The sequence below is a fragment of the Phycodurus eques genome, chromosome 11 (genome assembly GCF_024500275.1).
Source record: "Phycodurus eques isolate BA_2022a chromosome 11, UOR_Pequ_1.1, whole genome shotgun sequence".
Taxonomy (NCBI): domain Eukaryota; kingdom Metazoa; phylum Chordata; class Actinopteri; order Syngnathiformes; family Syngnathidae; genus Phycodurus; species Phycodurus eques.
The window spans coordinates 18,101,709-18,129,081 of record NC_084535.1 but is presented as its reverse complement, the minus strand read 5'-3'; the positions used below and the strand labels follow the sequence as shown (position 1 = coordinate 18,129,081).

At 42.7% G+C, this 27,373-nt stretch overlaps 1 protein-coding gene and 1 non-coding gene across 2 annotated transcripts; both read left to right on the top strand.

The window, feature by feature from the left end:
- The first annotated feature begins 1,304 nt into the window (after window positions 1-1,304).
- Window positions 1,305-1,376, top strand: trnaq-cug (transfer RNA glutamine (anticodon CUG)). The gene has a single exon. It is a non-coding gene; the product is annotated as a tRNA-Gln (tRNA).
- Window positions 1,377-6,627: 5,251 nt separating this feature from the next.
- nid1a (nidogen 1a) lies at window positions 6,628-25,378 on the top strand. The gene is made up of 20 exons (XM_061690547.1): window positions 6,628-6,979; window positions 8,516-8,818; window positions 11,623-11,849; window positions 11,933-12,237; window positions 12,326-12,466; window positions 13,340-13,591; window positions 13,761-13,961; window positions 14,044-14,280; window positions 14,410-14,547; window positions 15,920-16,048; window positions 17,302-17,445; window positions 17,713-17,832; window positions 18,593-18,820; window positions 20,374-20,546; window positions 21,054-21,180; window positions 21,257-21,428; window positions 22,340-22,497; window positions 22,575-22,698; window positions 24,186-24,298; window positions 24,861-25,378. Exons 1-20 carry the CDS (start codon window positions 6,776-6,778, stop codon window positions 24,989-24,991), a joined length of 3,627 nt encoding a protein of 1,208 aa, XP_061546531.1. The 5' UTR covers window positions 6,628-6,775; the 3' UTR covers window positions 24,992-25,378.
- The last annotated feature ends 1,995 nt before the right edge of the window (window positions 25,379-27,373 follow it).

Sequence of the window (27,373 nt, the reverse complement as noted above, 5' to 3'; positions counted from 1 at the left end):
AATTAAAGAAGCGGCAATTCAGTCAATGTTTAGATCATATGCATTTCCTTATCTAAACTTTGACAGAATCACTGCAGCATCCACACGTTTCCAGATGTAAACAAATATGATTTTATACGATAGATGATTTATTGGGCAAAATACAGGGCAAAAATGCTCTCTTGTCTTGTAGATTATCAACTTTTTTAGGCGTGTTGTACCTCATACTGTTGCGGGTTTCTCATGTAGCCAAATAAAGTAATGAAATTTTTAGAGGCCACACTCAGTATGATGCAGTTCTCGTCAATGTAACTTGCACTGATAGAAAAAAAAATGCAGAAATATATTTCGACTGTGTCCCTCAAAACATAGCATTACTATCGTTTTTAGGCAGATGACGCTGGATCTAATGATGGTGTGCATAATTTTGTTTATTTACTAAAACGATGTAGGGCCACATTGCAGAATAATTCTATGGGTTTGAGAAGACATTTGTGACTAAAAAAAACAACAAACAAACCTATTATTCTATTGTGGTAAATGAAGAAAATCCGGTTGTTGTCGTAAAAACAAAGCAGTTTCATTTATCTTTTATTATTACATTTAGACAGCTTTATACATTTCCAGTTAATATTTTACTGACTATTTTATGTGAAATTGGATGCATACAGATTAACATTCAACTTTCGCAACTTGCCTAGGACCCTTTGTTCTTTTTAAACAAACAATTCCTGAAGTCCTTAAGATGTGAAAACAGTGATGGTACTTCAGCAGAGCGTCTCATAACACAAATAATCAGGATCTTGTGCTTTATGATTTTGATCAAGACAGTTTGCGGTACTCTTGGTACTCACAGTTGGTTGGTTGAGAGTAGAGTTCCTCCAAGGCCAACATCCATAATATGCGTATAAAATGTATTAAACCTACAGTATACCCATCCACTATGCATTTTTGTGGGAGGAGACTGAATTTACATTTCCTCTAGAAAGACTTTCCTCTCAACCCCGTGATTTTAACCACTCTTTAAGATTAGATAGATTGTCAATTATTCAGTGTTTGTCTCACAAAACATTACAAGGGTTAATCTCTTGCAGGAAAACTCTATAGCGTGATAAGACAAGGAGCCTTTGTATGGTAAAATATAATGTCTGGATGCAGTTAAACATGAGTGAGGTTTGTAAATTGGTGACGGAGGTGGGGGTTGTCTTTCACATGAGTGGGGCATGTGAACACGCAAAAGGCCAAAATAGGAGGTCATCTAACTGGCCCCCCACCCGTCACTCAGCAATGTTGTGACACTACAAACACCCATCATAGTTGCCCAAGGTTCCATGGTGTAATGGTTAGCACTCTGGACTCTGAATCCAGTGATCCGAGTTCAAGTCTCGGTGGAACCTGTACGTTTTTGCTTTTATGTCACACTCCAAAAACATGTACGTTCGGTTCCCTGGAGACTAAATTGTCCATCGCCGCAAATGTGAGTGTGAACGGCCGTTTGTCAATATGTGACCATTCATTGACAGGTGATCAGTTCAGGGTTTACCTTGCCTCTTGTCCAAAGTCAGCTGGGATACACTCCAACTTCCCTGTAACCTGGAACAGGATAAACTTTGAAGAAAATTTCTGGTTGGATGGATGGATGGTTAAAATTATTTTTACCAGTGTCTCCAGCAGAATACCCACAATGGCCAGAGGATGGCACTGTTTAGCCGTTTTACCCATGGAAACACTTGGAAGGATACAGAGTGTATAAAATCCAATTTATATATGAATCAAAGGCCATATAGGTCACAGGAACGGTCCAACGGAACAAAATGTGTTGTGTTGTACTCTGTAGTGCTGTGCTAGGCTAGGCTAGGCTAGGCTCGGCTCGGCTAGGCTAGGCTAGGCTCTGTTATGTTATGTTATGTTATGTTATGTTATGTTATGTTATGTTATGTTATGTTATGTTATGTTATGTTATGTTAACCCTTTAGATAAATGAGAACTCTAAATTTCAATCCCAGAAAAAACTAAAAAAAAAAAAAAAATTACTGTTGTTAATTACTAAGCTTTTTGACATCCATCCATCCGTACAACCATCCTGTTATTCTACTTATTCTGTTCAGGTTTGCAGAGAGATAGCGCCTATCCCAGCCAACTTTGGGCGAAAGGCAGACGACACCCTGAATTGGTCGCCAGTGGCACATATAGAGTCAGATAACTGTACGGATGTCTGGAAAATGTGCAACTCTTTGACTTCAATAACTTTTTTCCATATACAAGTCGTATCATCCATCCATCCTATATAGCATTGATCCTCATTTTGGTTACGGGTGAGCTGCAGCCTATCCAAGATGAGTTTGTGTGAGAGGCGGGGTACACCCTGGACTGGTCACCAGCTAATCGCATTGCACATACTGACAAACAACAATTCAGTCTCACATTCACACCTATGGGCAATTTAGAGTCTTCACTGAACCTAACATGCATGTTTTGAGTATGTGGGAGTACCTGGAGAAAACCAAGGCAAGCAGCGCAAGAACATGCAAACTCACACACACAAAGGCCAGAGCTGAGGTTAAAACCCTGAACCCCAGGACTGTGAGGCAGACATGCTCACCACTAGCACACCGTGCTCATGCTGCTATTATTATACGTTTTCCATTATTATGATTTGCTTTCTTCACAGATTGGCTGGGAGAACTCATATGGTTCTAGTGCCTTAAACTGTAGTACTGTAAGTTTAGCTTTCCATATATAGTTCCTTGCCATATAAAATTAAGCCAAATATGGCCATGAAAATGTAAACTTTGCACATAAAGCTGTCATAATAAATCAGTGAAATCATTTGTTACTTCTATAAATAGCAAATGGGCCACACACACATAACTGACTCAAATATAAAATTTACAAAATGTCCCCTCAGCTAAATAGCATAAATGTGGTCAATAATTCGAAACAGTATTGATGAAAATTTACATTACCCATCCATCCATCCATTTTCAGCACCGGTTATCCTCACTAGGGTCGCGAGCGTGCTGGAGCCTATCCCAGCTATCTTCGGGCGAGAGGTGGGGTACTCCCTAAACTGGTCGCCAGCCAATCACAGCGCACATATAGACAAACAATCATTCACACTCACATGGACACCTATGTGCAATTTAGAGTCGTCAATTAACCTACCGTGCATGTTTTTGGGATGTAGTACCCAGAGAAAACCCACACAAGTACGGGAGAGAACATTCAAACTCCACACAGGCGAGGCCTCAGAACTGTGAGGCAGATGTTCTAACCAGTCAGCCATTATCCCCAAGACTAAATGTCTTGTCATTCAGTCTGCTGTGCAGAAACACAATGTGGATGCAGCTGGCTCAGCTATTTAAAACAAAACAAATAGACTTTTGAAGAATGAAGAGATGAGGTCAAGAGGATGATGCACACAGGTCAGCTGGCATCAGATATTTAGACTCCCTAGCACATAGTTGAACTAAGTGGCTGTCCATCCGTAAAACGGTCCAGAAAGTCTTCATTCTCACAGCCTGCATGTTGAGCGTATGCTCAGTGATCATAATGTTTCAATCCAAGTGGCCGCCGGGTTGTGTTGATGGTCACTGGGCCCTGTGGCAATGTCAGTGCCCTGATGGGCCTCTGGCTTGCCTCCAAATGCACTAATATGGCTTCAGTGGTTCTCCAGCAAAGTGGATCCTTTATTTGGATACTTCAAAATCCAAATTGAGGTGGATAATTCTGCTGTACTGTATAGGACATTTCACCCTGACGTCACACATAGTTCCGGATGACAAAAGCTGGCACTTTCTCTGATGGCACCACTGTCTTTTGACCAAGGCAGAGCGATTGAGACAACTGGATAAAAGGCTTGAATGAGGCTTTTAGCCTTCTTCTCTACTGCGGTTGTTTGAATGTGTTAAGTCTCAGTTGAAAAGATTTTGCGTGAGGTAAGAGACGGAACACCGCCTGTAATTTATTTCAACAGGTAAAATGATTCAAAATTGACATGGTGGAAATTCAGAAAGTTAACTTTAGCCTCGAGGGACTGGTTAATTAATTCAGGAAATAGCAATAAACAAAATGCCTATGCTACCACACAGTCTTGATATTTTCTCTGTACAATTACAGGTATTTGCAACATCCACTCGATTTATCCTGCTCGCCTGGAGGGAGTGTAGAGACTGGCACAGGACCAACCTGTTTGGAGGAATCTTGTAGGTGGCCTACGTCCCAAGAGGATAGGCATAAGTCATTAAGTAAACCACAGGTTGTGCTGTTGTGCTACACGCTTAATTTAGAAAGCGCATTTTATTTTTCAATTTTATCATCCAAGCACTGATGCTGTCAAGACTAGACAGCAACACTTTTCTGAAATCATCAATAAAAACTTCTTTTTTTTTGTCCTGTTCGGCTGTTAGTTCAAGCCAAATGGAAAATCTGTATCCCTTTTATGCCGGAACAGTTTTACTATGTCACAGTGGAGTTTCATCTGTAAGAACTTCAACAATACGCGCACTCCGTTTGCTGTGTTTGACAAGTTCATAACCCCCCCCCCCCCCCCCCCACCCAAAAAAATCAGATAGCTCCAGAACACCGAACAGCAGATAAATGCAATTAATTTGCTTGTTATTTGAGTGAAAAAAAATACAATCCACGTCCAAAGAGACCTGGGATAGGCTCCAGCCCGCCCGCGACCCGAGTGAGGAAAAGGGGTACAGAAAATGGACGGAGGAAATACAATCCATCAGGTTAAATATCAGCACGAATCAGCAGAATGATAAAATGACACTACATCTGAATCCACCCAGGAATTTGTTAGTTGACCAAAAAACTGAGAGAAAACAGTTCAGCAGCTGAAACCATTGGCGAGCTGTCTTGACTCAATACCATCTGACTTTTTCAAAGCTACTGCGAAGTCTTGAAACAAATAATCAATTGCTCAGGCGAGTTTCCTAAAGCTCTTAAAGTAGCTGCCATTAATGATATAAGGTTGAATACTGACTAGGGAAAAGTGTCAATTCTTGTGCTGTTGGACCTCAGTGCGGCTTTTGATACGGTAGATCATAATATACTGCTGAACAGGTTGGAAACGTGAGTAGGACTAAATGGAACAGTCCTTAAATGGTGCAGGTCCTACCTGGAGGAAAGGAGTTATATTATAACCATTGGAAATGTTCAATTTCATCAAATGGCAATGACCTATGGGATCGCTCAAGGGTCAGTTCTTGGACCCCTCCTGTTCAGCTTGTATATGCTACCCTCAGGTCAAATTCTTCAGAACTTTCGTTTTGACTATTATAGCCATGCAGATGGCGGACAGTTATATGTAGCAGTGTCTCCAGATGACTACAGTCCAATTGACGTGTTGTGTCGATGTCTAAAACAGATCAACAACTGGATGAGCCAAAATTGTCTTCAATTAAACCACAACAAAACTGAGATAATGTTTTTTGGCAATAAATAAAATGGGATTGCTGTCAGTAAATACCTGGAGTCACTATCTTTAAAAACCAAAGACCAAGTCCGAAACCTTGTGTACTGATAAGATTCTGACCTGACTTTCAACAGTCAAATCAACTTAATAAAACTGCCTTCTACCAGCTGAAGAACATATCCATAATGAAGGCTTGCATGTGCCAAGTAGACCAGGAGAAGCTCATCCATGCTTTTATCTCAAGTAGACTTGACTATTGTAATGGTCCTCTGACTGGACTCTCCCAAAAGAGCATTAAACAGCTGCAGCTCATTCAGAATGGTGCGGCTCGGGTTCTGACCTAAACAAAGTAGACAGAGCATATTACTCCAATTCTCAAGTCTTTACACTGGTTCCCAGTCAGTTTTAGAATATATTTTAAAGTTCTGCTACTGGTCTATAAATTACTAAATGGTTTAGGTCTCTGAATACATGAAAGAAATGCTAATGGAATATAAACCCAGTCGGGCTCTGAGATCTACAGACTCGTGTCAAATAGTGGAGCGCAGAGTCCAAAGCAAATATGGTGAAGCGGCATTTAGCTATTATGTTGCACACAAATGGAATAAATTGCCCAACAGAAGTGTCGTCAGTGTGAATGTTTTTAAGTCCAGTTTAAAAACTCTTCGTTTTTCCTCATGCTTTTGAGAGCATTTCCACTTTTAAATGATATTTCTTGCACTGTACGCTGTTTTATTTGTACTCTTATTTTTCTCTCTCTGTTTTCAATGCGTTCCCTTTGTTTTTAAACGCATTTAATCATGTAAAGGACATTGAGTTACCTTGTGTATGAAATGCGCCGTATAAATAAATTTGCTTAGCTTTGCTGAACACTTGGGCTTATTAAGCTACTGTGGTATTTTAATATTGGTCATGACGGTGGTTCTTTCTTTTAAATGTAAACATTTTTTGGTGGTGCTTGATGTAAAAAAAGAAAAGGAAAAAAAGCGAACTGTGAACCACAGGTCTATTGGCAAGAAAGAAAAGGCTTGATGTGAGATTTAGGATGTTGCTTTTTTAAAGTGGAAGAACTACTCGAGGAATCTTCTTTTAAGATCAACATGAACCAGTGAAGTATCAGCATCCCCCCACCCCCCTTTTTTTTTTTTTTTTTTTTTCATTTCCCTTTCTAGTATTGCTATTTGATGAAAGAAGCCCTGAGCGCAACCCTCAGCTCAGCTCAGCTCGGCTCAACTCCGCCCCAAGTCCTCCAAACTCTGCCTGAACTTTGCTGACTGGAGCCCGGGCGTCACTCTGCTCCGTGGACCTCCTCCGCTCCGGTCTTGGTGCTGCGGACTCGAGCAATATCAGGACTGGCCCAGAAGACGAGCAATGGCTTGGCGGCAGCGAGCGTGGCTCATCTGCGCCTCTTTCCTGGCAATGGTGGCGTCGGCACGGAGCCTAACGCGAGGAGACTTTTTCCCCTACGGTCCGAGCGCTGGAGACCAACAGTTGGACGCAGGCGATGACCTCACGCACACACTTGAACTGGAGAAGCCTGTGCTCTTTTATGATGGCACTTTTTACAGTATCTTTGTAAGTAAATCCCAACTTTAGTATTACTACCACTTTAAAAAAAAAAAAAAAAAAAAAGTAGTAGGCTACAACTGTATAAACTTCTAGTTGTGTCGGACGGACTACCACGAGTCTTGCGCAATTACGCACCTCCTGGATGTCATACACACATTGAATCAAGCTGGGGGGAACAACATATATACGTGAAAGAATAACGTTTTCCCTTATATAATATTGGTTCGCTTATCACAAAGATTGCATGGAATCTTGTGGAATGCATGTCCTCGCATTCCTACAGCCCGAGGTCATCACTTTACTGTTGACCTCCAGCCCAAAAGAACCTCACACATAAGTATACAACGTCGAAGTGGGTGGGTAGTCTCTTGTGAATGTGCTACAAATAGTCGTTTTCTGCCGTTTCCTGCCCATTCGCTGAAGTTGCATTGTGGAGCATATGAATGTCCCCCTTAAAAATTCAGCAGTCCAAAATTGTATGAAAGCTGCACTATTGTGTTGGACACACAAGCAACCCTTTATATTCCCCCATTCTGCTTTTCAAAGTAAAGTGCCGCGTCTTTGTTTTCAACTGTCAAGCATGAAAGAATGCTGTATTTAACCAGAGGAATTCATATAGCTACAAATACTGTCTTTAACCGACAGTAGATTATGTAAATAAATATATAAATAAATAAAGAAATAATAATAGTAAAAATGAGCGAGTTTGTTTCCACATGAAGACAAATACAAGTGACTTGAGAGTCATGGGAATTTTTTGGGGGTCATATGTTTGTTTTAAGTTGGGAATAAATATTGGATTTCTTGCTAAAACAAAATGTCTGTCATTTCCCTCCATCTGTTCCATTTACGTCAGCCACATCAAACATATTAGTCAGCTCCAATTCAGATTTTTTTATGCAGCAGATGAAACAAAGCTCTAAACTAATGTCTGTGCTTTGTAGGGGAACACTCGCCTCTTTATACCTGGCAAATTTAAAAAAAAGAGACGAAAGCATGCTTCTGCTTTTATCGTCTCAACAGGAGTTCAATCAAAAAGTGTCGGTATGTCATGATATAGCAACTCCCTTTAAAGATCTGAATCGGACACTGACTGACCATTTTCCCAGCTTTATCTTCCATTTGGGCCAGGAAGTGTCTGTAATGAAGATTACTCCGGCCCTCTGGGGCTGCCGGTCAGGGGCAAGGACAGGAAACGTAACGCTCTCGCCCCCCCCCCCCTCCCCCCCCTCCCCTCCCCTCCGCCCACCCGCGATCAGGAAGTGGAGGAGCCCTATGTTGCGGGGGCGTCTGCGTGCGTTTTTGACATGAGCCCACCTCCTCATGTAATGTGCGTCCCGAAGAGTGTAAAATCTTTATCGAATAGCATCTCGTTTGGTGCTTGTGTGCCGCATAGCAGCAGCCTTGGATCATTAGTCTAATGAGTTTGGGATAGAGATCAAAGTGGGTCACATTGGACTGGAACAGTTCTTCACATGTCTGTCCTAGTTCTTGTGAACAAAGTCATCCCCAGTTACAATCCTCCTCATCTTGTCATTTCAGATCAACACAAACGGCTTCATCGCCACCGCAGATCCCAAAAGCGAGTCGACCTATCTTGGCAAAATTCCCGCTCCCTTTGGAATGATCGCGGTTCTGCACGGAGATCTGGACACAAGCGATGCAGAGGGCAAGGTTTTCTTCCGCCAAGACGGTAGTCCAGATGTGCTGCGTCGGGCTGCGGAGCACGTCAACAGGGCCTTCCCAGACGACCAGGAAGTCAGTCCCACTGATGTGGTGGTCATCAGCTGGGTAGACGTCGCTCGCAAGGAGCATGACAGCACTGGAGAAAGCGTTGACAAGAAAGTGAGGCTTACAGTGCTTCCTTCTATCATGTGAGAGATATAGTGTGGGTGGTTTGGCGATGTGAACCTTCGACTTTTAGGGGTGCTTAGCCTCCAATCACAGTGGCGAGCATACAATACCATGGAATCAGCGAGAACGGCACAAAGCAAAATTATTATTTTGAGGCCATTTATTTCTTCCAATTATATTGATTATTGATCATTCATACACTTATGCGAACTTATTGCAGCATTATCTATTTCAGCCATACTAAAAGTAAGAAAAATCAGTTCTTCCTCAATACTACTACTACTAATACAGTTGACTGTTAATTGATCCGGGGGCACCGAGTGGGCGCAGGGCCCAAAGCAGCTGCTTAGTTCAGTGATTCCCAACCAGTGTGCCGGGGCACATTAGTGTGCCGTGAGCGCTCTTCAGGTGTGCCGTGGGAAATATCAAATATGACGTACCGTATTTTCACGACCATAGGGCGCACCGTATTAAAAAGCGCAGTCTCAGTTACGGGGTCTCTTTCTGTATTTAACACATACGTAAGGCGCACCGTATTATTGGGCGCAGGCATGGTAAAACATACGCTAGCTTAAAACATACGGTAGCATGCATGCACGCTAAAACAATGTTTTTAAAAAGGCAGTGGGAGCAAAACTGACTTCGGTTGTACTTTATTGAAGTATTTAACACTGTACTCACATTATTTTTTTGATCAATCCTCATCCACAAATCCATCAAAGTCCTCATCGTCTGTATCCGAAATGAACATCTGGGCAAGTTCTCCAACAAGCACGCCAGGTTCCCTCTCGTCATTGTCAGAGTCAGTCTCGTTGCCGGGCGGCTGTTCAGCAATGATGCCGGCTTTCGCGAAAGCTCGGACAACAGTCAAAGCTGATACCTTAGCCCAGGCATCCACAATCCAGTCACATATGGTGGCGTAACTCGCCCGGCGTTGCCTCCCAGTCTTAGTTGCACTTGGTTTTTCACAGCGGCTGTGAGATGGGCGCGCATGGAGTCACAGATCAACAGGGACGGTGACGCATGGAAAAAAAACATCCGGTCTCTTTACGTACACCTCACTCATCCACTCTCTCATTTTCTCCTCGTCCATCCAACCCTTTTGATTGGCCTTAACGATGACTTCAGCTGGAAACTTTTATTTAGGCAGCATCTTCTTAAAAATCACCATAGGTGGCAGTTTCTGTGCATTACCATGGCAACCAAGCACAACAATAAAAGCCGACTTCTCGTGCCCCGACCGTGCTGGTCCCCTTCTTCTCTACAGTGTGGTTCACCGAGATGTCGAAAGTGAGCGAAATTGAGCGGCACCTCGTCCATGTTGGTGATGTGGTTGGGCAGGATGTGTTTGTCGGCAATCTTTTTACTGCAGTAGGAGCGGAAAATGGCCAGATTTTCCTTGTAATCCGCCGGAAGTTTCATAAAACGAAAGCACCAAGACGGACCTCCTTGAAAATGTTCGATTTTCATTTCTTCTGCAAGCGTTATTGCCCTCAATCGAACGGTGACTGTAGAGACGCTTCTCCCGGCTGTTCTTTGCTCATTAATCCATTGCTCAAGTTGGTCTTCCAACTCGAGCCACCTCGCCTTGTTTCCGCGAAAACTCACCTTCGTCTTCTTGACTTGGCGAAGCTCGTTTTCCTGCTTCCTCCACTTGCGAACCACGGATTCGTTGATCTTGACTTCTCTCGCAGCTGCTCGATTCCCATGTTCCTCCGCGTAACTGATAGCTTGCAGTTTAAACTGTGCTTCGTAAGCGTGTATCTTCATAGGTGCCATTTTCGGGGGTCCTTAGCCAAACCGATGTTGTTTTGCACAATGCACATACCGGCGCTATATACCTACTGGGGGCGTGCCTTTAGCGTCCTCCTTCACGAGCACCCTTCCCCCTTTACGTCCGCATGCTGTCCTCAGTCACGTCCGCCTTTCCTCTATATAAGCAGCGTGTCGGCAGGAAATGCTCCCAGTCAGTCAAGCGGAGGGCTCATCACACAACAACATTTATAGATTTTGGAACTCGGTGCACACATAAGCATTATAAGGTGCCCCGTCCATTTTGGAGAAAATGTAAGTCTTTTAAGTGCGCCTTATGGCTGTGAAAATACGGTAATTGCTAAAAAAAAAAAATATTTCCAAGAAATAATATAATAATAATAATAATAATATAATAATAATATATCATTATTCATCTATTTATGCCAGTGAGGCAAAGTGACAGACAGAACAAATTAATGTTGTGCTAGCGTTGTGCTAGCGTGAGTTGTGAATAGACACAATTAAGTGTTGATTTTGGAGAAAGATTATCCTGGAGTCAGAAAAGAAAGTTAGGTAATAGTTAATGAGAGAGTTAATAATCCTGTCAACAGTGCGCGAAGATGATTTCAGATAACTTTTCTTTGTCTCGTAACGTATTAGGTCCACAAGCCAAAGACAAATGCAAACACTTTTCTAAGCCATCCAAATTTAACTTCACAGTAATGTAAATGCACAGACATTAACAAAGTGATTAATAATCATATTTAATGATTAAAATAATCAAACAAACAACAACAATGTAGTAGGAATCTTTTCAGGTCATAAGTGTGTATGGCAAGTGGTTGCTAGGCAGATTTCATAGTGCTCGATCATAGCTGCACGATTGGCCATAAACAAATTGCCATATGCCAGCCCACCAATTAGTCTGTTTGGATGGCAAAGTAGATACTGAAGGCACTTTGCTAGACAAAAACTACTGAAGTGATTTTTATTCCAAAAAGGAAATGTTCATGTCAACACATACCATTTTTCCTTAACAGAGAAACACCTTCCAACTGGCTATTGCATCAGTCGGGACTTCTTCATATGCTATAATGCTATATGCCACAGATGGGATACAGTATACCAATACTCCCGTAGGGGAGAATAGCGTCATCTTGCACGCTGGCTTCAGTAAAGGCTTGGTCCGAGGTTTCCTGTTTTCCAGTCAGGGCCCATACTACCGCACCACCAACGATGAAGACGCATCCATCAGCGCTTTAGCAGAGTAAGTCACGAAGCACAATGCCGCCATTTACTTATGGTTGCTGGCCAAGTAATGTATTAAAAAGTGTCTTTTCGCCCTCATAGGCAGACCAACTCAGGCCTCAGGGGGGTTTGGGTGTATGAGATTGGAACGTCCCCTTATTTTACCAACGTAGCTCCAGGTGAGGTGAGCGAGCTGCCCACTGAGGCTCCTCCTCCCGCATCCTCTGGCAACACAGAAGATGCCCCCGATGCCAGGAGGGTAGTGTATACTAATGGACAGCAAGTGGTGTACCCTCCTTTTGAACCAGACGAGGGACAGATCCAAGTGGAACCGGTTCAGTACCAGCCCCACCAACCTGATAACCCAGAAGTGGTGGTGGTGGACGACACTGATATAAATGTAGATGGTGTGTTATAATGTTGCACTCGCGCATGGCTTGCTGGTGTCGTTCGGTTGAAATTACCTGATTTTCTTCCTGTGCGTCTATGTTTTAGTGTTTGCGTACAACCTTGGCACATGCGCAAACAACAGAAATAAGTGCTCCCAATTTGCTGACTGCAAGGACCACTCCAGTGGGTACTGCTGCCACTGCAGGCCTGGTTTCTACGGCAACGGGATACAGTGTGTGGCAGAGGGTATAGCCACATTTTATTCATATACATAGTAGTAGTAGTCAGTTGGCAGAATTTGCTTTTTTTGATAGAGCAAGAGAGGTCAATGAACTCATGTCAGCTTTTTTTTGGTGTAATTTAATTTCTTTAACTTTTAATATCTCAGCCTTTTCGTCCTATGATTAAATGTGCCTCACTACCAGTCAGTAGAACAGCAGTTACTGTCTTTACAGCTTATAAGATATTAAAAATCATGCTCCAAATCTTAAAATATTGACATCATAATAACAAAACATGAAAAAGTAACCAAGTAAAACAAACAAATTATTTTTTTTTTAGGTTTAGTACTAGTGGTGTTGGGGCACATGCTACTGCCTTTCACACAGATGCCATAAATTTGATTCCTCGTCAGTGCCCCAATACCTAGCCACTGCCGGTACCAAGTCCGAATAAAAAATGTGTATTGCGTGCGTATAAACTGACACACAAATGCGAGTGACTCACTGCTGTGACCTCTGATAGGAAAAACCAAAACACTATTTAGGTTTAAACTACTCAGTTGATATAATAAATATAGTACTGTTCGTCCATGTTAAACATTTCAGTTGCTTGCACTCTGACAAGAACGAAGCAGAAGTCAAGAAGTCAAGCAGAAATGTTAAAGTTTGGTGTTAATCTGGTAACACTTCAAACACATCATAAATCAACAACAACAAGCATATCAATAACACAAATCATTGCGACACAGGTTGATGACGTCAGATCTTGGGACTCTAATTGTATGTGTAACCGAGTTTCCTGGAAATGTTTTTGTGTAATCCTGCTAACTGAACAGTCTACAGCATATATTGGCAACACTTCAATGAATATTGACATGACTCTTACTTGTCTTTACAGGAAAGCCTCAGAGGATGAACGGTAAAGTGCATGGACAGGTGTATGTGGGCAACTCTCCCACCCCAGAGAAGTTCAACAGCAACGATCTGCACTCGTATGTGGTGGTGAATGACGGACGCTCCTATGTGGCCATCAGTGACATCCCTCCGACCCTTGGGCCCTCCCTGATGCCCCTGTCAACGCTGGGTGGTGTGATCGGATGGGCCTTTGCTCTGGAGCAACCAGGCTTCAAGAATGGCTTCAGCATTATTGGTGAGGGAGAGATTCATCACAGTGTCCTTATGTCACAATTTGTCACACAGCTGCACTTTTGTTTGCTGAAATTCCCAGAAATGACCTCAGCTGAGACCCAAGAGGAGGCAGCTAATCTAGTGCTGGTTGTCTCTAGTGTTAATTAACCGCTTTTGTGCCTGTCTCCTAGGGGGAGTGTTCACTCGGCAGGCTGAGATTACCTTCCTGCCCGGGAATGAAAAGCTGACGATCAAACAGGACTTTAAAGGCATCGATGAACACGACCACCTCTTGGTGAGCACCACCCTGGAGGGCCGGGTTCCTGAGGTGCCTCGTGACTCCACCGTGCAGGTCGAGCCCTACTCTGAGATCTACCAATACAGCAGCAACTGTGAGAAAACACCCATAGTAGAAGTGTTAGTGCTAATTTAAGACCATGTTTACGCATCAAGAAAATCATTATTTGCTTTCAGTAATCACCTCGTCCTCCACGCGGAAGTATGCGGTCAACTTGGCCGACGGCTCTAGGGACGACACGAGGACTTTCCAGTGGCGTCAGACCATCTCCTTCCAAGGATGTCAGCATGATGAGTCTGCGAGAGACATGCGACCCACCCAGATGCTCAGTGTGGACCAGGTCTTTGTCATGTACGACCCCAATAATGAACTGATCCGCTTCGCCATGAGCAACAAGATCGGCGACATCAATGGTGAGCTCATGGAGATGATTGTTGTCTTCCTGCCTAGCTTGTTTCCTTCCTAATCACAATCTATGACATCCTAGAGAAGACTGTGTTTGCTATGAAATTACTGTTCTAAAAGCGTGCTTCCTTCCTCAGGAGGACAGCCAGAAGAGAATCCATGTTTCACTGGAAGACACGGCTGCGACACCAATGCTGTTTGCCGACCCGGAGAGGGGACCCAGTTCACATGCCAGTGCGCCTCTGGCTTCACCGGTGATGGACGTACATGTTACGGTATGCTTGCGGCGTGCACCGTCTCCTGCTACACTAATCTTTTTTTTCTGTGCGGCCCAGTAACAAATGGTCCGCCGCCCGGTGGTTGGGGACCATTTTTCTAGAATACAATATTTAAACTGAGTACACTGATGGACAATATAAGTGCTTACGATAATCACACATTAAAATTTAAAAAAGTCACACTTGTTCGGAGCCTATCCTATCTGACTTCGGTTGAAAGGTAAACTATATCCTGGACTGGTTGCCAGTCAATCGCAAGGCTGTTCTATTTGAAGATATTTACTGGGTGCTACTGTAAACACGTATACTGAGGGTAATCTTGACAAACTGAAGATATAGTACTGTTCACAATAATTCACTTCACGAATAATCCGTTGTGACTAATGATTTGTCTGACATGTAGAACGCCCACTAATTACATTAACAGTGACTCCTTCAGTTTGGACTAATTTATAATTATGCCACCCGGTACGTCAATGGAAAACATGGGAAACCCAGAAGCTATCCGATGAGATAGATTACGGTCGTTGAACAGTCATTCCTAACCACGGTGACTGTGCAGTGACAGATCACCAGGGGTGCAGCAATTGCACTTAATTTGTCCCAAAAGTATTTATGAATCAAAAATATATCTTTGTTCCTCTTTCTATGCCAGTGACGTATAGTGACAGGCAGCACAATTATCTTCCATTGGATGGCAGATGGTATAGTAAACCTGTGTATCTACCTGTTGACAGTCATAGAAGAGAAGTATTAGCTTCTGGAGAGTATATCAGCTTTTGCATTATGTTCAATTAAACATGCCCAGATTTCACACGGAGTAAGAAAATTGGTGAGTGAATTGACACGAGATCATCATTGTTTCAGTATTCATATTTTCTGTGACATTTTTATTTGGTGGTGTGCCGTGAAATGTTTCTAATGTAAAATGGGTGCCTTGGCTCAATAAGGATTGGAAGACACTGGTCTACAACCACCCATCTCTCGTTTGTACAGCCTTTTCTTGTAGTTCTACTGAACGGGATTACCAATTAGCAGGAGGAAATCAAATATGCTAAACAATGTGTCCCATGCTTGACAGCCAGGTTCTAACATTTTCCAATAGTCGTCATTGCCCTTTCTAATATGTGTGAGACAGGAAGAGCCCCAAGGCATATACAGTTACAGTACAAAGGAAGGATATATTTCAGACAGATGCTATCTTGAAACATTTGTAATTAAGAAATCTTCTTCATCTCTCCTCTCTGATCTCCAGACATCTGATAATGAAAGACACAGATTTGACAAATCCGGATTTCGGAGATCAGATCTACGTTTCAGTTATTAACATGATACTTGTCTGATGACTGTCTCTTATCTCCTCCACCAGACATTGATGAGTGCCGAGAGATTTCTGAGATCTGTGGCTTACATGCTATTTGCAACAACCAGCCTGGCACCTTCCGCTGTGAATGTGTGAATGGATATCAGTTTGACAGTGATGGGCAGACATGTGTTGGTAGGTACTGTGCTCACCAAATGAAATGATTTACATACAAGCACTATTATTTCAAGTCAGACACTCTTGTGCAAAGGCTTCATGCTTCCACATCACATGGGTATACACTTTAGTGTTCTACTTAACAGGCCTATTTGTTAAATACTATAACAATGTAACAGGAAATACACGTTTGTGACTTTTCCTGGCTTTCTCCTTGTGACTTACAAATAACATTTCTGATATACAGTACTCAGCGGTTACATCATTAGCTCCCTGCACAATCTAATGAGATCCAGTACAAGAATTATATCAAACATTCATACTTTACAATGAAAGTAATGTTCAGTTTTAGGGATTACATTGATGATATGTTCATTATTGTGGTTGTAATTTGCAGTTGTAGAAAGCTTGCACCACACTGAGAGGACTTACACCAACAATGTACTATTTTGTGTGCTTAAATATGCCCAAACTGAATGAAAAAACTTCTCAAAGGGGTAGAGCACGAACCATGGGATAAACCACTGAGTCGCCCCGAGAGTGGATCAAGATATTAGTGTACATCGAGGAATTCCACACCAAAATTGGTCCATGTCCAACCCTTTTAGCAAAGTTTTGTGAAAATACATTTCATTAAAAATACATTTCAATTATCCATCCATCCATTTTCAACACCGCTTATCCTGGTTAGGGTCGCGGGACGCTGGAGCCTATCCCAGCTGATTTCGGGCGAAAGGCGGACTACACACTGAACTGGTCGCCAGTCAGTCGGAGGGCACATATAGACATGGACAACCATTCGCACTCACATTCACACCGTCACTGAGTGGGAACTGAACCCACGCTGACTGCACCAAAGTCAGGCGAGTGTGCCACTACACCATCAGTGACCGTACATTTCAATTATATAAATTGGATTAAAATGTTGTTAAATTACATTTATTGTTATCTTTCTTCACTACTGAGTGAGACAAAAGGACAAGAAATACCTCAGAATAAGCTCTACAGTCGACTCAGTTCTATGCCACTGCAAACTACAACCACAATAATAAAAAACATTTTGGTAAATCCATACCGCTCTGATAGTGTCAATAAGAACTCATCATATGTGCTGTATAAAGACAACATTTTTGATACAACTCTCATGATGGATGTCATTAAAAAGTGTAGGTGTACCTAATGATTTAGCCGTTGAGCTGTTGTGAGTGGACATTTCTGCCTCAGCACTAAACGTACTCAGCTGCATTTGTCTGGCCTCCTTCCGCTGTTAGAGGTGAGTCGACCCGTGGACGCGTGTGAAGACGGTAGCCATACCTGTGACATTCCTGAGCGTGCTCGATGTAGCTACACCGGGGGCTCCTCCTACATCTGCTCCTGCCTGCCAGGGTTCATAGGAGATGGAAGAGTCTGCCAAGGTAAAACGTCAGAGACACAGATGCACTGTAGAGCCTTGAATTGTTGCACCATCTGCTCAAGAGTGGGGGAACTGAGCTGGGTTAGATCATGTATTTGCTGGAACCGAATAGCGAAACACAGAAAACAGATGGACATTTCAGAGTATTGCTTCCTTTTTTGGCTTTCCTTGCTTAATTCACCGCAATCCGACCCAGATTTTTGTGTGCACCACTAACCATAACACGGGATAGTGTAGAACGATTTCTTATGTTATTTTTGCTTTGAAGACATAGATGAGTGCCAGCCCGGCAGGTGCCACCAGGACGCCGTGTGCTACAACACCCAGGGATCCTTCACCTGCCAATGTAGGCCGGGTTACTACGGCGACGGCTTTTACTGCTCCCCAGGTAAGTCTAAAGGCACGGCGCCAACTTTGTGCCTCGCTAGGCCAACAAATGGTTTCAACAGCAAATGTGATTTTACACTCCCCGGTGGACTGACAGGAAACATGTGTTCTGTTATGTCTGCTAACATCCAGCTGCTCTGTTTTGGATGGCTGCCACTGGAGTGGAGACAGTTTGGTAATAGTGTTCATAGTTCTACATAAAACTAAATAGTACAAATATCCAAAATGAATCATTCACATTCTCACCATTGTTCATTCCTGCCAACTTCGTGTAGGGAATTTCTGACAGATGGCATCCGTTTTTATAGTTTTGTGTAGGATGTGGGCGTTTTTGTGTATCCATCCATCCATTTTCTGAGCCGCTTCTCCTCACTAAGGTCGCGGGCGTGCTGGAGCCTATTCCAGCTATCATTGGGCAGGAGGCGGGGTACACCCTGAACTGGTTGCCAGCCAATCGCAGGGCACATAGAAACAAACAGCCATTCCACTCACATTCACATCTACGGGAAATTTAGATTTTTTATTTTATCATGGATGTTTTTGGGATGTGGGAGGAAACCAGAGTGCCCGGAGAAAACCCACGCAGGCACGGGGAGAACATGCAAACTCCACACAGGCGGGGCCGGGGATTGAACCCCGGTCCTCAGAACTGTGAGGCTGACGCTCTAACCAGTCATCCACCGTGCCGCCCGTTTTTGTGTAATTGAAGATAAAACAAGGGAAAAGGAAATAAAGAGCCCATGTTCATGCATTTCTTTCAGAGCGGACAAAACCGCAATGTGAAACCCACAGGGACAGTCTTCTTGGTGTGACTGTGTATGGCCCCCGGGGTCCACGGCCTCCTGTTGGACAGTACATCCCCACGTGTGATGAGCACGGCAACTATGAGCCCATGCAGTGCCATGGTAGCACAGGGCAGTGCTGGTGTGTGGACCGGAGCGGGCAGGAGATCCCAGGGACACGCTCTGGTCCTGGCAGTAGACCCATGTGTGAGTTCATTACACATCATGTTATATCACACACGTTCATTCCATTATGTTCATATAGTAAAAGATAACTAGGCCAATTCCTGTGGAAATTTTAAATGGGCCGGCTACCTGTTGCATGCCTGAAACCTGCATTTTTGCAGGAATTATTCCAAGTTGGGCTTGCATTGCAGAATGATTTCAAACTTTCAAACAAGTCTTGCAATGGTCCAATTTCGAACACTAAAGTACTAACAGTTGGTATACCAACATACAGCAAGATGGCATTCACAGTACAGAAAACACACGGCAAATTGATAAAGATTTAACTTTGTGCCCTGTGGTCAGGTAGTATGTGAACCCTGGATATATTGCGGTTCGGCATTCGCAAATTCACCTTTTTGTGGATTTTTTTCCAGAACCTATCCTCCATTATTTACTGAAGGACACACCTATTTGCTGTTTTAATGCACAGACCAAAGTAATAAACATTACTTTGGCACTATGTTGTGGCATCTTGGTTCCAAGGAACTATATTGAAGTTGCTTAATGAGCTTTATTTAGGAAAAAGTAGTGCTTTGCTAAAATCTTGTGGCATCTATAGGCAATTCTAAACCTTTTTGGTCATGCGTCAATTAGTTGCGAGTATTTACTATTAGTGACAGGGCTCAGTCCCTATCCTAGCGGAGGAACACCGTTGGCTAACATGCTCACAGTTGTCATGCTAACATTTAGCAGGACAACAATCTGAGAAAAGAGAGGTGAGAAAGCATTTAGACATAAATAATTACTTTGGTCTGAGCAAAAAAACAGGATTTTACAGTTTTTCCTGTGGTTGTGTACTATCTTCAATGATAATTGATACAATGCTGACTTGCTAACAGTTGTAATGCTGACATAGCCTATAGGACGATACCGACCTGAGTAATAATAACAATAATAATGATGACAATAATGCATTACACTACGCTTTTCTAAACACGCAGACACTTTACAACTTCATGCATTATTCATTTACTCCTCAGTCACACCCTGGTGGTAGTAAGCTACTTGTGTAGCCACAGCTGCCCTGGGGCTGTCTAACGGAGGCGTGGCTGCCATTCTGCGCCTACAGCCCCTCCGACCACCACCAAACATCCAACCACATTCATTTGTAGGCAATGTGGGTTAAGTGTCTTGCCCAGGGACACAATGACGACATGCAGTTGCGGGGGGGGGGGGGGGGGGTTGGTTACCCTCCGGTAGCAAAGCGTACTCTTACCCTCAGTGCCATGCTGCCCACAAGTACAGAAAACACAGAGGCAGATTGCTAAGATTTTACATTGTGCCCTGTGGTCAGGAACTTTTTGGAAAGAGAATAGCTCAAATTCTAACATGCGTATACAGTAGAAAGCGCAGAGAGATTAATATGGATTGTTTTTCCCTATGGTTTCATACTATATACTATGACCGTTGATAAAATGCTAACATGCTAACCGATGGTACGCTAAAATATAGAATGCACTATTGATATTAAAAATGAGTGTTCTCCCAACAAATTGCTGATTTTTTATATTTGGTTTTCAATGGTTCTTTAGGCATTGAACATGGTGGGGTCAGATCACCCGTTGGACCCACGCCTCGACCTGATGTCCACCCCCTGCCTCCTGGCACACACCTGTTGTACGCCCAGAGCGGCAGGATAGAGCATGTCCCGCTGGAAGGTTATGACATGAAGAAAGATGACGCCAAGGCTATCCTTCATCTACCTGTGAGTTACTCCAAATCAACTCGTCTAGTTTAGGACTCAAACTATACAATGACAGTTTATATGAACAGCTGCTAACAAGAGCAACACGATTCATGCGAACTAATGAGTTTTTTTCCACCACCACGAAGCTGTTATTTTGAAGGCGTCAGGTGAAGGTGTCCCATAAAGTGCTTTTAAAAAGCTGCATCAATCGTGTTGTATTCCTCCTGCTTCCAGCGCGGCTGCGTGCATTCTGGGCCTACGCTTTATTCGAGGCACATGGTGACATTCTCCCTAATTACAAACATCGGCTCTGTGGAATAGAAATCTGCACTTCTTATGTGGCTGATTTTCACACCCGCTGGTCTGAAGTCTGGCCCAGCTTTTTCTCAGTGTGCAGCACTGTTTGTGTCGATTTATGTCTCGCCATTAATGTCAGAAAATACATCTGCTTCATGTTTGTATCTGCAACCACCGGTGTTTGAAGTGAGTGCAGTTCAAAGCTCTTGTTTGGCGGCTGCTCCACAGGAGAAAGTGGTCATTGGAGTGGCCTACGACTGCGTGGACAAGATGATCTACTGGACGGAAATCACGTCTCCATCAATCAGCAAGGCCAGCATACAGGGTGGAGAGCCTGTGGCGGTCATTAGATCAGGTAACACCTCCCTTGACTTTCATCTCTTCCTCATCTGGTGCACCTGTGTCATAAACAAATGTTTACGTTGTCAAAGACTTGCAGAGCCCAGAGGGGATTGCAATTGACCACCTGGGACGAACTATATTCTGGACTGATTCTGTGACGGATCGCATTGAGGTGGCCTCGCTGGACGGCTCTCAACGACGTGTCATCGTAGACTCCGGTCTTGTCAACCCTCGCGCCATTATCGTGGACCCCCCCAATGGGTGCGTAATGATTTTTTTTCTTAAAGAATTATGAAAAGAAACTGAATTAGCCTTTTGGGACTAATAAAGTAATCTGAATCTGAAAGAGTTCCCCCGTCTTCTTTTTTTTAACAACAACAGGAAAAATAAACATCTGGAATATCATTTCTTTTTCACTCTAGCCCTGTTAGTTAGTTAGTTAGAGCTCTCAAAGTGATGAAGCACATTAGGCCGCGATTGCGGTGTCAGTAATCTGTATTTTTTTACGGGAGCAGGTGATTGGCCTGGTATTCCTCGGCGGTCTTCCATCCAAGTACTAACCAGGACCGACCCTGCTTAGTTTCCGAGATCGCTCTCGCCCTGTAGGTGGTAGCTTTTCCCAGGTTAATTCAGAACTGCACCAATAGAAGAAAGATAAGGCGATATTTTTTTCATAGTTTCAATGCAAGGTTTTTGCTTCATCCTGCTAACAAACTGACTGTCAAAAAAATAATAATACATAGCAGACCCCTTCTCAATCGAGAGGTTCTGGGTTCAAATACTGGTTCAGGCCCTCTTGTAGGGTGTTTGAGTTTTCTCCCCATCCTGTGTGGGTTTTCTTCCTGTTTTCCTCCTTATTTCCAAAAACATGCACGTTAGGTTCATTGAAGACTGTGTAGTCTAAATCATCCATAATTGTGAATGTGAGTGTGAATGGTTGTTTGTCCATATGTGCCCTCTGATTGACTGGCAACCAGTCCAGGATGTACCGCACGTTTTGCCCAAAGTAAGCTGGGAAAGACTCCAGCTCACCTGCAATCCTAATAAGGACAAGCGCTATAGAAAATGAATAGATGGATTAATAGATAGATATTCCACAAAAATTACCACTGATTTAAAATATCACATTTAAGACATTTACATTCATTTATTACTGCATTTTATTGTGACAGAAATCTGTACTGGGCCGACTGGAACCGAGACGCTCCCAAGATTGAGACCTCTTACATGGACGGGTCCAACAGGCGGGTGCTGGTCAAAGATGACCTGGGGCTGCCCAACGGCCTGACCTACGACGCCCACAGCTCTCTGCTGTGTTGGGCGGATGCAGGTAGGTTGCAGGACGCACTTACTCGTTGATAAAGTGATATTTGGTGATCAGCGCTGACTGTAGACTCTTGCACGTAGGCACACATAAAATGGAGTGTACCGATCTTGGCCGTGGAGACCGTAGACAGATCATGGAAGGCATTCAGTATCCATTTGGAGTCACATCATTTGGGAGGAACATCTACTACACTGATTGGCAGAGGTTTGAATTATCTGCTTGACTTTGCGTTTTAGGACATGAGATAAAATTAACATTATTATTGTTTTGTGCATACATACACAATATTTGACCAAGTATATGGCAGCTTTGCAGTACAGTGGAACCTCTAAGGTTGTTTAGAATCAATTTATCCTCTCGACGATAATCAAAATATAATTGGTTTGTGGCTCAAAATGTTCTCATCATAACCCCTCATTAATGATGTGGCCATTTTTAAAAGTAACTTTTTTAACATTCTGAACAAGTGTGAAAATCATGTAACACATTCTACAGAGATGTAGAAGAATACAGTAACTAAAGTACTCATCCTTGGATGATGTGTGACAAACGTAGGTGTGGTGGCTTCGCACATGTAACATTCATTTGCAGTCCGGACGCGGAAGGGTGAACATCTCCCTCTCTGGAAGGAGTCTCCAATAACACCACAAACACAATAATAACACAATAACACCGCCAGATTTGTTGCTCACCGCCCCTCTATTTTTTTTAATAGTTGCCGGAGGATCAGAAAACTCACTAAATGTAGCAACAATGCTAAGTTGGCAACACTGAGTAGCCACTCGGTTCGTTACATGTCCTTGCTCTGCCCAGTCGCCATGGTTATGAAACCTGTATTCTGTATTTGCATGAAATAAAACCGCCCCCACCAAATCCGAGCCATTACAACCAGAGAGTGACAAGTGGATATTAAATGTGCTGCAATTCTTAGTTACCCTCTGTATATTAAAACTTGACAACAATAAGTTGTGTACTACGGGTGAAAAACGCAGATCAGAACATTCACAAAGGAGATTACTGTGTGCGTGTGAGGTGAGTCTCTTCACTTTAAGACTAAAGGCAACACTCAATTCTACTTTTATGATTGATGCTGACTTATTGTCACTTGAGCCAGGACAGAGAGTCAAGCGCCACTTTCTGCTCTCTGGCATCACTGGTACCTATCTGACGTGGTGTTATGAATGGAGTTAATCCTTTAGATTTATGTGATGTCATGCATAATGGCGCTTTGACCCTCAGATGCAGTTTTCCAATTTTTGATCAGGTTGTGAATTTTATGCCTCCCGGCGCATTCAACTTTAGAGGTTCCCCTAACTGCCTTAAATATATGCAGTCTTAATGTTCTCCCACCCTTGGACAACTTGATACTGTCTGGCATTTCCCCATGTGGCTCATTTTCTGTGTTGGGCGGTGTTAGATCGCCGGGGGTTGGGATGTCTGTTTGTGTGTGTGTGTGTGTGTGTGTGTGGATAGGCATCCTAAAAAGTGGCAGCTGCTTGCAATTTCTCCACCTCAGTTGGGGGAAGGTATACACTTCCACAGTTGGACATTAGCAAATTCTGCCAGTTCCATCTGCCCACACTTAGTCACTCTTGACAGACTTTACACAAAACACACAGACTGGTCCACTTTGAGGAGTTTCTCGTCTGTGTGAGTGTGGGATTGCTCACTTCTTGCATTATTTACAACAGGGATGCTGTGGTAGCAGTGGACCGCTATACTGGGAGGGAGTCTGACGAGTTCCAGCCTCAGAAACGCTCCAAGCTTTATGGAATCACTACAGCCTACGCCCAATGTCCTTCAGGTGAATGTGATGATGACAATATGGATTAATGTTGACATTTTCTCTGTCCAATGTTCAGTGAACAGTTGTCTTCCTGCTTGGTGTCCCCTTTCTACTACTACCCTCTTCTAGAGCCATTCTTAGAAAGCACTTGACCCTTGTACTTTCACAGACTATCCTCGAGTCAGGCCTTCAATCCATCCTTTAATGAATCCCGTTTTTAATGAGCACTGTGCCTTCTTTAAAGCATTCCAAGTGTGTTTTCCGACCATCAAAATTGTAGCTTCTTTCGCTGACCTAAAAGCAACATAATTTGTGCATCCATTACTGAGTGAGAACATAACTGAAGTGAACACATAACTGCCCCAGGCCTCATCCTCCATTCGAGATAAGCCTGCATGCGTGAAGCCAGGGAATGTGCAAACCAGTGGGAGGGCCTCCAACATCTGCTGTTAGCTATGTGTTTTATGTAAGCATGTATATGTCTGTAAAAGAAACCACCAAGAGGCTGTTTCCTGTTGCTCCGTGCTGTGCTTGTTTATTTTAAAAGGATCTTCCTGCATCTTCTTGCTTCCTCCTCCAGGACAAAACTACTGTGCGGTGAACAACGGCGGCTGTACACACCTCTGCTTAGCAACACCGAACGGTCGCTCCTGCAAGTGTCCTGACAATGCAGTTGGCGTGGGTTGTGTTGAGAGAGACAGCGGGTATTAAGACATGGCAAAAAATTAGGAGCCACTCTGCGTTACTATGCTGTAACCGCTGAAAATGCCACTGAGGTGACGTTACTGTGCCTTTTATTGCTCATTGCTATTCTTATCTGTCTTTTTACCTTATAAAATGCCAACAGAATTGTAAATATAAACACTATTATGTTTACTTTTTTTTCCTGAGTGCACATAAACTGAGAAAAAAACTCAAGGGATTATTAATTTAATGTGAAATACGTTGTAGTAACACATGACATCATTTGCTGTTGGTTTTGGCCTGTTTGTATTAGTATTATTGTCAGCTGTGACTGAAGTTCCTGTCCAAGCTTTGTGGGATGAGTTTACATGGTGGGCAGCAAAAAAATAAAAAAGTGTTGTTTTTTTTTTCTAACAGGTTCTTTTTTGCCTTGTCTGTGGCTTTAGTGTCGTCATAGTGACCCCGTGTGTTTAGTAGGATCTATTACAACTGTAACCCTTGGTCCAATCATGATGAAGTATACTATCAGGGAGTTCATCATTTACATTGTTGTTATTATTATTATTATTATTAATATTATTTTGGCTGTATTTGTAATGATGTACAACTCTACATGCATTGTACTATAACTACTGTACGTAATATAGAGTACAGCATAATGCATACTGGGCCCCTCTCATGAAGCCACATTGTTATTATACAATACTCTACACTATTAGCAAAAGGTTATGGATATTCGACTTTCGGATGACATTTCAGGATGAACCTAAAATGTACTGTAACCTTTAGAACCAGGTTCACTTAATTTTACCTTCTCTAAACTTTTGAATGAACAACTGGTCAATATTTCAGTACTTTTTGATCACCTTGTCTTTGTCAAACGATCTGAATTCACAGGTGTTTTTTCATCCCAAGGATGTCCACTTCAATGCCTTTCTGTGACTCCTCCAGTCTCTCTGTTACAATCTGCTGACACGCTGCTACACTCTAAGCTCAGTGGCTACTTCCCCCAGATAACATCCTGGTTGAAGCCTTGTAATGGCGAGGTAATGTTAAATTGCTAGGTGTCGTTTTGGTCTCGTGGTGTCAAAATGTCAACAGCTAGAGGAATATTTGTTTCAATAATTGTACTTGATTTGATACCGATCAAACAACGTAACGAATTTTGGCACTAACTCCTCCTATTAGAGAATAGCAAGTCGTGCAAAAATACGGAAGAACTGAACGGTTAGACCATATATGTCAAACTCAGGTCCCGGGCCCATGATGTAATTATATTTGGCCCGCAAGACCATATTAAATGTGTATTAGAGCTGGTCCACCAGTATATAGCACATGCGCCACTAATATTACAAATCCCAGAATGCTTTGTTAGTGTGTCGGCCCATCAGTCTAGACCGACGAGCGCCCCTTCCCTTTCTGTTGCAGTCGTTAGCAACTATGCTACCAGTCTCCTCGAGCAAATTTACACTTCCCCGTTCCAAAAAAAGGCCAAACGAAAGATGGAAAACGGTTAACTTCCAAGACAGGTGGGAGGCAGATTGTCTGTTCACTAAAGTACATAAAAGACAGACCTATTTGTCATGAAAAAAAAAAAAATATATATATAACATAATTGAATTAATGTTTTTTTAATGCCCTTCATCAACTCCTAGGCAGGGACTGTTAATAGTTTGAACTTTGGATTTTTATTGAAGGACATTCTTATTTTTCTTGGGCTGTTTTGATGTTGGCCTTTGAAAAAAGATTTACATCGAAAAGAAAGGTAGTTGGAGATAGATAAATAGAAGATAAGAGAGACAAAATAATTTGTTATCTATTTAAATACAAAACAACAAACAAATACCACTGATGTCTTTTATCGCAACTTTCATTTCTCGTGTTTATAATATTAAAGTTTGTTTATTCCAGATTCAGTGTTTAAGCAAAATTTCAGTTTGTTGTCAACAACAAACTTTAACGCTACATTTCTGCAGAAAAGGGAAACATGCACATTGCAGTGATTTTTCATTAAATATTGAGTTTGGCCCAATTTTTTATTTAGTTTGACACCCCTTGGTTAGACATTCAAAAGTTTAGAGAGGATCATATTCACCTGAGAAGGTCATGGTGCATTTTAGGTAAGTTCAGAAATTTTACCTGAAAGCACATAATACCAAAATGTTTGTGAGCAGTGTATACCTAAAGCATATTCCTTTTAAGGCAGGCATTTTTAAACACTTTTGGATTATTAGATTGGAACGTGCCGTTTGGCTTTTTGGACATTTACAGTGTACCTGAAGGCACCATATTTACAGCGTGATTTGATTGATTCGGGACTTAGTCGTACGTCTCAGTACCTAGGAAATTTCCCTCAATTTTGTTTTAAGGAACATTGGCAATACATCTAAAAAGCGTCCAGGCCCATCA

What these genes read in the sequence shown, in the direction of transcription:
- nid1a (XM_061690547.1), top strand. Translation starts at nt 6,776, where the DNA reads ATGGCTTGGCGGCAGCGAGCGTGGCTCATCTGCGCCTCTTTCCTGGCA. An exon ending in AGATGGAAGAGTCTGCCAAG is followed by an intron (nt 17,446 to 17,712) that starts GTAAAACGTCAG and finishes TTTGCTTTGAAG; the next exon opens with ACATAGATGAGTGCCAGCCC. An exon ending in AGGCTATCCTTCATCTACCT is followed by an intron (nt 20,547 to 21,053) that starts GTGAGTTACTCC and finishes GCTGCTCCACAG; the next exon opens with GAGAAAGTGGTCATTGGAGT.